General features: G+C 46.0%; 1 protein-coding gene across 3 annotated transcripts in view; it reads right to left on the reverse strand.

Annotated features, from left to right (window-relative positions):
- The window catches only part of coro2ba (coronin, actin binding protein, 2Ba), a 163,226-nt gene that overhangs the window by 68,925 nt on the left and 81,800 nt on the right, over window positions 1-12,501 (reverse strand). The window contains exon 1 of one of the 3 annotated variants that reach the window (XM_080214346.1): window positions 10,204-10,302. The exons of the other annotated variants lie outside the window; for them this stretch is intronic. Coding sequence (XP_080070472.1) covers window positions 10,204-10,206 — 3 coding nt within the window. The 5' untranslated portion in view covers window positions 10,207-10,302. Of the gene's footprint in view, window positions 1-10,203; window positions 10,303-12,501 lie in introns of those variants that run through there. 3 annotated transcript variants of the gene reach the window in all.

The raw sequence follows: 12,501 nt of genomic DNA on the forward strand, positions 1-12,501 counted from the left end.
TTGGGGTACAATTTAAGGACCAAGCCTGGGATTACAATCCACATCCAGAGAAATGGGGACACAATAATAATATTACTGGACCAGCAAAACAGAGGCCTTGATCAAAGATCCACAGACGTGAGTTCTAATCCCATCACAGCAGTTGAGGGAATTTAAATTTAATTAATACATCCAACATCAATAGTCTCTCTAATGACCATCCAATTATTTGTTGGTAACAAACTATCACTTTTCTTTACTGCCCTTCATGGGAGGAAATCAGCTGTTCTTACGCAGTCTGGCCTACACGTGACTCCAGACCCACAGCAGGGCTGTTGGCTCTCAGTCGCTCTCTGAATTAGCCTAGCAAGACACTCGGGTGTACCAAACTACCGGAGAGAATAGCAGAGGGGGTGTGCCCACAACACACGGACTGCAGCATTTCAAGCTCACCCACCATCATCTCAAGGGCCATTAGAGACAGAGAATAAATGGTGGCCTAGCCAACGAAGCCCACATTCCAAGGACAAAGAAAAATAATCCACAGCGTAACACAGGCTGAGTGTTGAGTTTAAAGGCATAATGCTGTAATCTGAAACAAAAACAGAAAATGCTGGAAAATCTCAGCATGTCTGACACCATCTGTGGAGATAGAATAGAACCAATGTTTCAATTGTGGATGGCCCTTTATTAGAGCAGGTTCCTCAGCCCTGATGAAGGGTCATCCAGACTTGAGATGTTGGCTCTACTCTCTCTCCATGGACAGTGTCAAACCTGCTGAGATTTTCCAGCATTTTCTGTTTATGTTGAGTTTGTTCTTCCACTTTTGCCTCTGTGTTGCATGGAGTGATTTTTGGCAAATCTTTCAACATAAATGTGGCAGTATAATTTATCAATCGCTGGTTAGGACCAGTTGCAGTTTTGTGCTCACGCTTAGAAAGATGGTGTAGAGGAAGTTTATATCAATGATATCTGGGAAGAGGAGCATCCATCATGTTCTGATTTTGATTTGATTTGATTTATTATTGTCACATGTATTGGAATACAATATTCTTTCTTGCGCACTGAACAGACAAAACATATTGTTCATACAATACATAGAGGAGAAGGAAAGGAGAGAGTGCAGAATGTAATGTTGCAGTCAGAGCTATGGTGTAGAGAAAAATCAATTTAATATATGGTAGGCCCATTCAAAAGTCTGATGGCAGCAGGGAAGAAGCTGTTCTTGGGTTGGTTGGTACGTGACCTCAGGATTTTGTATCTTTTTCCCAATGAAAGAAGGTGGAAGAGAGAATGTCCGGGGTACATGGAGTCCTTGATTATGCTGGCTGCTATTCCAAAGCAGCAGGAAGTGTAGATGGAGTCAATGGATGGGAGGCTGGTTTGCATGATGGGACTGGGCTATGTTCACAACCCTTTGTAGTTTCTTGCGGTCTTGGTCAGAGCAGGAGCCATACCAAGCTGCGATACAACAGGAAGATACACTGTGTGGAGAGATTAAGAAAGCTGAAGTTGTTCTCCTTCAAGGAGGGAAGGTTAATGGGAGATTAAAAGAGGCATTCAAAATGTATGAAGGGTGTTGATTGAGCGCATGAGGTTTCCCCAGCAGCTAGATCAGTAACCTGAGAACTCACAGTGAAAGGTAAAAGAACCAGGGGAGATGTGAGGAGACTTTCGTTTTTACATAGCAAGTTGTTGTGATCTGGAGAGTGTGATCTGAAAGGGAGGCAGAGGCGGATTCAACAGTAACTTTCAAACAGGGATTGGGTCAATACGCTTGAAAAGAAATAAGACCAGCAGCACAATGGGCAAGGGCAGAGTTGTAATGTGGCTCTTGAAGGGGAGATGTGTTCCAGGGGCCATGTGACCAGTGAGAAACCTATGGATTGCTCCTTGCAAAGCTGAGCCAATCGGCAGAAGGACATGGACCCCGGGGTGAGGCAGTTGGAGCCTGGGAGTCTGGAAGAGCAGCTGCACTTGTAGTCTAGTCTTCCCTTGTTGTACACGTACATAATTACTCTGTTGGCAATAAAGCCTTCATAGTTAAAGCTTCATCGAGTCACCCTGGATCTATTACAGGCGCGGAGTGGGAGAAAGCAATGGGCCAAATGGATGTGCCGCATGAATCAAAGTAAAACTGCAGCCTGAACTCTGACAAGGTGAGAGTCAAGAGGTGAGAAGTCAAGTGGGTGACCTCTGATACTCGCTGGGCGCAGTATAACTCCAGTACAACTCCAACTTTCACCTTGTCAGAGTTCACGCTGCAATTTTACTTTGATTCACTCGCAGGTGAGCAATGCCTGTCGAAGACTTGCTACCTTTTGTACAATGCACCTCAGCTGCCCCAGAGCAGGTAACAGGTTGCGGGTAGCAACTGCCTTTAAGTACTAATACCTTGAATGAATTCAGCCTCTGCAGATTTCTGAAGTTCAAATAATTACACGTATTCTTCTTGCAAGGTGTCAGAGTTGCTAATTAAGACAACAGCCCGCTTAATCTTGAAATAATTACCTCTGATCCCAAACACACGCTAATTACTGAGCTCCCTGTCTTTTCCCACCTCTCTTTGCGATGTAATTCAGAAGTGACAATTACTAACTGAGCTACCCAGAGTTATAATTTTCTTGCTCTGCCAGTTATTCCAAACAGGCCACCGCAACATATTTTACAAAGAAAGAACTGGCATTTTTATAGCACCTTATCTAGTCTCTTGGGACATCCAATACATTTCACAATTAGCAATTTTAAATGACTGTTAATATGTAGGTAAATGTGGCAGCCATTTTGTGCACAGCAAGAGCCCACAAGCAACAATCATAGGATCCCTACAGTGCAGAAGGAGGTCATTTGGCCCACTGGGTCTACACTGAACACAATCCCAACCAGGCCCTCTCCCCACAACCCCATTTACCCTGGCTAGTTCCCCCTGACACCAAGGGGCAATTTAGCATGGCCAGTCAACCTAACCCGAACATCTTTGGACTGTGAGAGGAAACCGGAGCACCTGGAGGAAACCCACGCAGACATGGGGAGAATGTACAAACACACAGAAAGTGACTCGAACTGGGAATCAAATCCAGGTCCCTGTGAGGCAGCAGTGCTAACCACTGTGCCCTCATGCCACCATGCGGCTTATCTTTTGCTGCTATTGATTAAGGAGTATGGGTCAAGGCATCCCACCTATTCAGATAGTACCTGGAGTCTTGAGCACTGGCTTGAGCAAGCTGGAGGAACTTCAGTTATAAAGTGTACTGATACCATCACTTTGTCCGTAATGACTTGTTGTGAAGCATGTTGTACAAGATGTTTGAGATTTAATTGGGAATAAATGGGCTAACGAAACAGACTGCCTTCAATTCTTCAGACAGTGGAAAGATTCACAGAGTAATTAATGGTCTGGAGTGAATAATCCTCACATTGGTCAAAATAAGTGTTCCACCAGCCTAGTGTGGAAGATTAATAATGAGACAATGGGGCAATTTTACCATTATATTGTGCAACGCAGTGGTAAACTGCGGTGTAAAGCGATTAGTGCGATTGGCGCTGGTTTTCGTGACCGGCGCCATTTTATGAGCGCTGGATTTCCAGTGCGGTCAGCCTCTCGCTGAAGATGGGGTTGACCAGGTTTGATCGGGTCATTTAGCTTGCTGCTGCTCATGGGATCTTGCTGTGCGTAAAGTTCCTGCTGCCTCTAATACATTAGATGTGGTACACCAGCACACTCTGGAAGTACTTAATTAGCTTTGAAGGTGCTTTGGGAAGGCTTGACTTCATAAGAGGCACTTTGTAAATACAAGTTTTTTCCATATTTATTTTGACTGAAATAAAGTCGAAAATATTTATCATCAGACACTTATCGCAGATGTTTAAAATGCCTCAATCACTCATCTCACTTACACTGTCACACACGCAAAGGTCGGAATGAAGTTAAAGCTGCAGTTATAAAAATGGAATTTATAGTTCACTCTCCACAGTAGACCTGATGCCTTGTCAGCGGAATTGATACATCAGTTGGAGTGAGGGGCCAAAATTTTCCTAAAGAGATTCTCAGAGTCAAATTTACATGAAAACTGGAGTAATTCACGCTGTTTTTTTTCAGTGGGAGTTCAGAGAAGAATCTCTCACACTCTATGGACTGCACCAGGCCTATTCCCACTGGAAAGGCCAGCAGCATAGCGCTGAGCTGTCAGTGTTGACATGTGCGGTGGCCCCAGTCATTGGCCTCCTGATCACCGGCCTCCCGATTGCCAGTCAGCCCCACGACCCCCACATCGCAGGCCCTCTGTCCCCCAATAGCCCAATCACTGGCCTCCGACCATTCTCAGGCCAGCCTCGAACCCCTCTCCTCCCGGCCTTCCCCTATCTCCAACCCTGCTCCCCCCAACAGTGCCAACCTCACCTCCCTGCTGTCCCACGACTCCTCCCCAGTACTCTCAACCCTGTCCCCCAGCAGGCTGAACCACACACCCCCTCCAGGCCACTGCTCCCCCCACTCCCCCACTGATCCTATCTGCAGAGTGGCAGCGGGACCCCCCCAACCCCATTGATCACTCCATCAGGTCCCACCTTAGGACCTGCCCCCCCATAGGCCCCACCCCCTTGGCACTGCACCATGGCTGGTGGACAGTGCCAAGGTGCCCCTTAGCATTAGAACTTTCCCCCTTTGGAAATCTGGTGCTGGAAGATGTTATCGGGGTGGCAACGCACACACGAATCCCGTGAATCGACCAACGCAAGAATCTTCCAGCCGGCTAGAAACAAAGATAATCCTGCTGTGAAGCCTCTTATACACAAATAGCCAAGAGACTGGTTTTCAGATAGACTTGGAAACTGGAGTAAGTCCAGTTCCTTGGCTGCATTTGCTCTGGTGGGTCAGATGTTTCTCAGTGTTAGGTTCCCTTTGTTCGGGTTGTGTGCGGTCCTTGAAAGTTAGTTTCAGTCATATGACTGCAGGATTGAGACCTCTATAGGTCAGACCACCATGATAACATGGCTGCTGATAATGGCCATTCACTCTTACCTCAGCCTCAACTTAGAATCCTGACAATGCAGAAGGAGACCATTTTGGTCCATTGAGTCTGCACTGACTCTCTTGACAGAGCATCTTTATCGTGGCCCATTTCCTGCCCTATACCTGTGACCTCATCTCTTTAATCCTCCTAACCAACACATCTTTGGACAGTAAGGGGCAATTTAGCATGAGTAATCCACCTAACCTTTGTAACTGTGGGAAGAAACTGGAGCACCCGAGAAAACCCATGCAGACACAGGGAGAAGGTGTAAACTCCATACAGTCACGCGAGGCCGGAATCGAATTCAGGTCCATGGCACTGTGAGGCAGCAGTGCTAACCACTGTGCCACCATGCCAACTACAGCTTAAACATTTGCCTTCGTTCAAGGTTTGGAGACCAACAGTCTCGAGATTCCACATTCCTCCAACACTGGTTCATCCTTAGACAATGAGATGTGTGAATGTGTATTGTCAAATGATCAGATGGAAAGGTAGCACAGGAAGCCAAGGCAATCAGAAGCAAGGACTCATGTGTGTCCTGGGTCAGGGAGGAACCTCAGTTAGAACCAGGGAGAAGAGAGTAGACTGTGTCTGACAGTCTGTCAAACTCCTGATGGCATATATTATTTTCATTCATGGGCGTCACTGGCTGGGTCAGCATTCATTGCCCACGCCTAATTGCCCTGGAACTGAGTGGTTTGCTAGACCATTTCAGAAGGCAGTTGAGAGTCAACCACATTGCTGTGGCTCTGGAGTCACATGTAGGCCAGACCCGGTAAGGATGGCAGATTTCCTTCCTTAAAGGGAGTTAGTGAACCAGATGGATTTTTACAACAATTGACAATGGTTCAAATGAGACATTTAATTCAAGATTTTTATGGAATTCAAATTTCGTCATCTGCCACTGTGGGATTTGAACTCAGATCCCCAGGGCACTACCCTGAGTCTGTGGATTACTGGTCTGGCAACAATACCACTGCGCCACTGCCTACACCAATCTATATATGAATATTGTTGATAATTAATCAGTTATAATTTGAAGCCACAATGCATCACCTTTAAAATGATTATGGTAAACATAACAGGTGAGATTCTCTGGCCTCCCAGACATGTACTCCCGCTGGTGGGGAGGTGGAGCGTTGTTTGCTAGTGGCAGGATTTTCTGATCCCATCGCTATCAAGGGAACTCTCACTGACGTCAGCCCACATTGGCGGGAATCCTCAGGGATACGCTGCTGGAGGGACTGGAGAATCCCGCTGGCGTGAATGGCTGGAGAATTCCGGCCAATGTGTGGCTGTGAATTACCTTTATTCTGGACCATGTTTAGCCACAGAATCGAATACCACCCACAGTTTAAATGCCCAGTGTCAAATGCTAAGTCGCAGCCACTGAAACAGGTTCCGTGGGTCACTTTCACGTCGTATGATCCTGTGGTCTGTAATATTCAGTATCCTCAGCATCCCGATGTGGCGCCGCAGCGTGAGCGAGGGCTCCCAGGGCAGGGATCAGGTGTTACCCAAACAGCTGGGGCCCTGCTCCACACTTCACAACCACAGCTCACTTTGCTCGCTGAGAGATCTTTTCAACTCTCTTCCCTTTCCTGCCCTGCCTCATCGCTACTCAGTAAGGCAGCCACAGCTGCAAACATACATCCCCTGAAAAAAAAATACAGATGTTCAAAGCCTTTGAATTTATGGCCTTCTTTAGCAGGCGGACAGCGCGGATGTAAATCCTGTCAGCCTGGGCTGAATTGATATGTATGTTTTAGAGATGAAAGATCAGATTAACCTTCCTCCATCAGGACACGCAGACAAAGAAAGCAAATCTAACAGCTTGTAATATTTTTAATTAATTCTCCAATCTGCGGCTGGAATCATATGTGAAAAGATTTATTCACTTTGTGATTAATGACGGGTTGGTAGAGAATGAGAAATCGCCACAGTGCTGCACTGACATTGACACTGCTTTTTGGCTTGGCGTGGTGGCACAGTGGTTAGCACTGCTGCCTCACAGCGCCAGGGTCCCAGGTTCAATTCCTGCCTTGGGCCACTGTCTGTGTGGAGTTTGCACATTCTCCTCGTACCTGTGTGGGTTTCCTCCGGGCGCTCCGGTTTCCTTCCACACTCCAAAGATGTGTGGGTTAGGTTGATTGGCCATGCTAAATTGTCAGGGGGATTAGCAGGGTAGTTGTGTGGGATTACAGGAATAGCACAGACTTGATGGGCTGAATGGCCTCCTTCTGTACTGTAGGGATTCTTTAATTCTATGAAATATCCGGTGAGCATTGCAGTTCACCGAGGCTGCACAGTGTTCTGGACTGTGTGTCTTGCTGTACAGGACATTCATACAAGGTCCAAAGTGAAAGGACAGTGTTTATGTAACAGAGTGGCGAGTTAAAGTGCAAACGTAGCCTTGGGAAACTGACTAAAGCCAACAAAGACTTCTGCTGCCTTTCAGCAGGTTATCCTTCAGTGAGTTTAACATTCTCACCCCCCCACTCCTTCTCCTAACTAACCTCCAACAAGACCTGCTTCCTCCAGTCCTTCATTTAAAACATCAATAACAGGATGTATCACTGACAAGGTCAGCATTTATTGCCTGTCCCTCACTAACCTTGAGGATACGAGGGGCAGCCATTTCTTTGGAATGCACCTGACTGATTTGTTAGGCCATTTCAGGCAGCAGTTAGGAGTTGATCACGTTGCTATGGGCCTGGAGTTACATACAGGCAGGACAGGGGCATTCCTTCCCCGAAAGGCATTAATAAACCAGGGACGGCACAGTGGGCAATGGTTAGTGCTGCTGCCTCACGGCGCCAGGGACCCGGGTTCGATTCCGGCCTTGGGTGACTGTCTGGATGGAGCCTGCACGTTCTCCCCGTGTCTGTGTGGGTTTCCCCCAGGCGCTCCGGTTTCCTCCCACACTCCAAAGATGTGCAGGTTAGGTGGATTGGCCATGCTAAATTTCCCCCCAGTGTCCCAAGATACATAGTTTAGGAGGATTGGCAGGGTAAACATGTGGCGTAATGGAAATAGGGCCTTGGTAAGAGTCAGTGACTAGATGGGGCAAATGGGGTCTCACTCTGCAATGTAGCGATTCTATAATTCAGATGGTTACTATGATGATCTGATATTTTCCTGATGTGCAGATGCCAGCATTGGACTGGGGTGGACACAATAAGAAGTCTGACAACACCAGGTTAAAGTCCAACAGGTTTATTTGGAATCACGAGCTTTCGGAGCACTGCTCCTTCATCAGGTGAGTGGAGGGCAACAGGATGCAACTCCAGTCGCGTGATGAAGCAGTCGCATTCCGAAAGCTTGTGATTCAAAGTAGACCAGTTGAACTTTAACCTGGTGTTGTGAGACTTCTTACTGATATTTTCCTGATCGCTATTTTTGATATTAGACCTTTGAAATTCCAGATTAATTTAGTTAGTTGAATTTAAATTCCCCGACTGTCATGGTGGGATTTGAACTCCAGTGTCTGGATCATGAGTTCAGGCCTCTGTTCATTAGTAACATAACCACTCTGCTTCGAATCCTAAATATCCTGCATTCCTCATGCTCCTCCATTGATTATCCATACCCTGGGTTGAAAGCCCTTATCTTTGTTTACAAATCCTTCCATTGCTCGATTTACCACTGAAAAGCTCCTTATCTATCCTCTGTGCCCCCAATTCCCATTGACTCTGCATTCCTCTACTCTCCATCCTACCATCCACAATGTAGTTGTCACCAATTTTAGGCCTTCTCTCTGAAACTCTTCCCCTTGCATCCTCAAAGACTTTGACCAGCCTTTAGTGAGCCCCCGAATTCTTCTCAGATAAGACATCAGATCATCTCAAGCTAACAATCACCAGAAGAAAATCTACCCTCTTCTGTCTGGTTCTCATCTGAATCACCATCCCTCTAGGATTCCCTCCAGTGTTTGAGAATCAAGCACCAAACTCCAAGATGCTGCTGCCACCAGGAATGGATAAAATTAAGGCAACAAAATTATGAAGGGTTAGAATTACGAAATCGTACAGTGCAGAAGGAGGCCATTCGGCCTATCGAGTCTGCACTGACCACAATCCCACTCATGCCCTATCCCCTTAACCCCACATATTTATCCCATTAATCCCTCTAATTTACGCATCCTGGGGCAATTTAGCATGGCTAATTCCTCTAATCTACACATTTTAGGACGTTAAAGGGCAAGTTAAGGGTCTCTAGCACTGTGAGGCAGCAGTGCTAACCACTGTGCCACTGTTCCGCCACCGATTGAACCAGAATGCAAAAGTAGGCTCTTTCCCAGTTATTTTAGGGGCCCTTAACAAAGGGACATAGATTTAGGGGGCAATGTGGAAGTCTTAGAGCAATTTCAAGAGGATTTTTTAAAATTCAGGTGGTGGAATTTAAGACCCAATTGGCTGAAGCTGTGGAAGAGTCAGAACGGCCTACATTGGAGTGACAGCAAACTATTCAGTCCCCTCTCCAGCCCTTCAGCCAATGAAAACACCACAGCTAGTGTGCGTCCACGTATCTGTGTCAGAAAGAGAGAGAACAGAAAGGGTTTATACCCTTTCACAGATATATATACTCTTATATCACAGAATACTTGGATACGCTCTTGAGGTGCCATAACCTGCAAGGCAACAAACAAGGAGCTGGAAAGTGGGTTGGATGGCCACTTGTTGGGTAGTATGCAAAAAAACGGACCAAGTGGTCTTCTTCTGTGCTGGAAATTTCTATCAATTCTATTAAAATCCAGGCATTAATAGTTACATTTCCTTTTCATTTGCATTGACCACTTTTTGTTTATTAGTTAGAAAAATCTCAAAGTCTGTTTGAACCCCATCAAGAGTCAACCAGCAACGAAGAGGCTATTCATTTCCTGATCGATGTTTGATGCTGGAGGAGAGAGATAGAGATCTCCAGCTGGGGAATTTTTTCATTTGGTTCAGTCAATTAATTACCGATGATAATATCGAGAAGTCTGGGACAGCGACAGAAGATGCTCATTAAATTCTAATTTGTCTCCCTGCTTGACAAGCAACATCAAACGAATTTCTCTTCATCAGTGTTGCCTTTACTCATGTTATCTTGTCTTTTCTGCCTCCTTCAATCACAATTCCCAAGTTATGGCATTACAAGGAAAGCTTTCTTGACGCAAGGGTCCTTCGAGAAAGGTAAAACAGTCACCCAGGAGGACGTGATACAAACTCACCATTTTCAGCCTCTAAGATCCAGGAGACGCTCCCTCCAGACACTGCAGCTTGTAATTTGAGAGCATGTATATCTCATCCAAACATTGGCAGCAGACAAGAAACCCTTTCTGTTCTCTCTCTTCCTGACACATATACACGGACACACACTGGCTGTGGTGGCGTCATTGGTTGAAGGGCTGGAGAGGGCACTGAATAGTGTGCTATCACTCCAATGTAGGTCAATTAGTAGGCCAATCAAATTCTTCTCCTCCTCCCGCTCACCCCCCTCAAACCCTCCACACTGCCAGGATCCTAAATGGATATTAAATTTTTATAAATCAATGATTTTGTCTCAGTTGAAGTATTGTGTCTCGTTCTGAGCACCACACTTTGGCACCGACGTAAAGGAAGGGTGGTGGAAGCAGATTCATTAATGATTTTCAAAAGAGAATTGGGCAAAGGCCTGAAAACATGGGGAAGAGCAGGTGGGTGCAGCTCATTGGGCAGTTCTTTCAAAGAGCCAGTACAGACACAATGGGCCAAATGGCCTCCTTCTGTGCTACATTGTTCGATGATCTGATAAGGTCAGAAACATCAGTCACTCATGGCTGCTTTTGAACAAATCTGTAATAAGTCCTCGGAGGCAGAAATCCCTTCACCAGAATCCCTTTATTTACATGTCTGACAGCAGCATACAGAGAGCTCTCAGTCAGCAGCCTACAGTTGGAGTGCCAGAGGAACTGACACGCCTGGTTAGGGACATAGCAAAAAGCTCCCTGATTGGTCCATCAATTTGGTCCTTAATGAGGAAGTTGATATTCCAACAGGCCCACCTTGATTGCCTGATTAAAGTCCTTACAAAACCACACAGGAAAAATCGACCTGACCCATGGAAAGGTTCTATCATTGAATCAAAGAATCATAGAATCCCTACAGTGCAGAAGGAGGCTATTTGGCCCATCGAGTCAGCACTGACCACAATCCCATCCAGGCCCTATTCCCACAAACCCATGCATTTCCCTGACACAAAGAGGCGATTTAGCACGGCCAATTAACCTAAGCACGCACATATTTGGACTGTGGGAGGAAACCGGAGCACCTGGAGGAAACCCACGCAGATACGGAGAGAAAGTGCAGACTCCAAGCAGACAGTAACCCAAGCCGGGATGTCACTTCCTGGTCGGTGTGAGTGCAAGATGAGGACAGGATTAGGTTTAAATACTGTCATAGTCGATAATGAGATCACACAGGCCGGATACAACTCAGTCTGAACCTGTGTTTTCCTCAGTTACTTGGTTCTATAGTATCACTGGGACACAGGGTAAGAGAGCAAACTGAATCAGGCAGAAAGTTCCTAACCCTGATCCCAGGTTCCTGCCAGGCAGTGCTCATTGGATGCGGACAGGCCAACAACCACAACCTGAATTTATATAGTGCTTTTTGCAGCATGACGAAAAGTGTCCCAAGGTCCCTTAATGGACTCTTGTATTTTCAAGGTCACACCAAAACTGAAAGGGAAATTGAACTTGCAGGGTCTTAGGGAAATTAAAATTAAAACAGAAGAAACCTCTAGTTTCTGGGGAAACGGAAGCAGGTTGATGTCAGATAAAAAGAGGTTAGATGATCCAGTGTTTGAAGCAGGGCAGGCTGAGGGAACGTAAAGGCTGCACTTGGGAGTGGGGATGAAGGAAAATAACATTACTGCTGTTTCAATTATTCTAAAGAAATTGATTGACTATCACTGGCCAGGCAGTGCACGAGGTGGTCCCACACTAAAGACAGTCATGAGCAGAACAATGGAGGTTCTGGAAAAGTGCGCTATTGTGGTGGAAACCGTAGCGGTGGACAGCTTGTTTGGAAACTGCTGCCCGGGGAGAATCAATAGCAAAAATTATTGGGGGAAAAAGTGGAGCTGGAATTCCACCTTAGGAAAATCAGTATCCTGAAAGACTTTGGTCAGGATTTTCCATCCCCTTTGTAGCTGGATTTGCCCCAGGATGTGACGGGCCAGCCCAAAGTCCATTAACTTTCATCTGGAGTGAAGAATCCCAGCAGCAGCAGGGCAGGAAAATCCCGCTACATTTGGTGCCATTTGTATGTCCAGCACATTGAAAACAAGGCACTAGAGAAAAACAGCCTCAAAGGAAGAGCATGCCAACAGAGTGTCAGCCCCTTCCAGCCTCAAAGAATGACAAAGTTTATTAAAGTTTACTTATTTATTAGTCACAAGTAACACTTACATTAACACAGCAATGAAGTTACTGTGAAATGCCTCAAGTTGCCACAGTTTGGCATCTGTTTGGGTCAATGCACCCTAA

Source organism: Carcharhinus amblyrhynchos, chromosome 28 (genome assembly GCF_965287045.1).
Source record: "Carcharhinus amblyrhynchos chromosome 28, sCarAmb.v2.hapA, whole genome shotgun sequence".
Classification (NCBI taxonomy): Eukaryota; Metazoa; Chordata; class Chondrichthyes; order Carcharhiniformes; family Carcharhinidae; genus Carcharhinus; species Carcharhinus amblyrhynchos.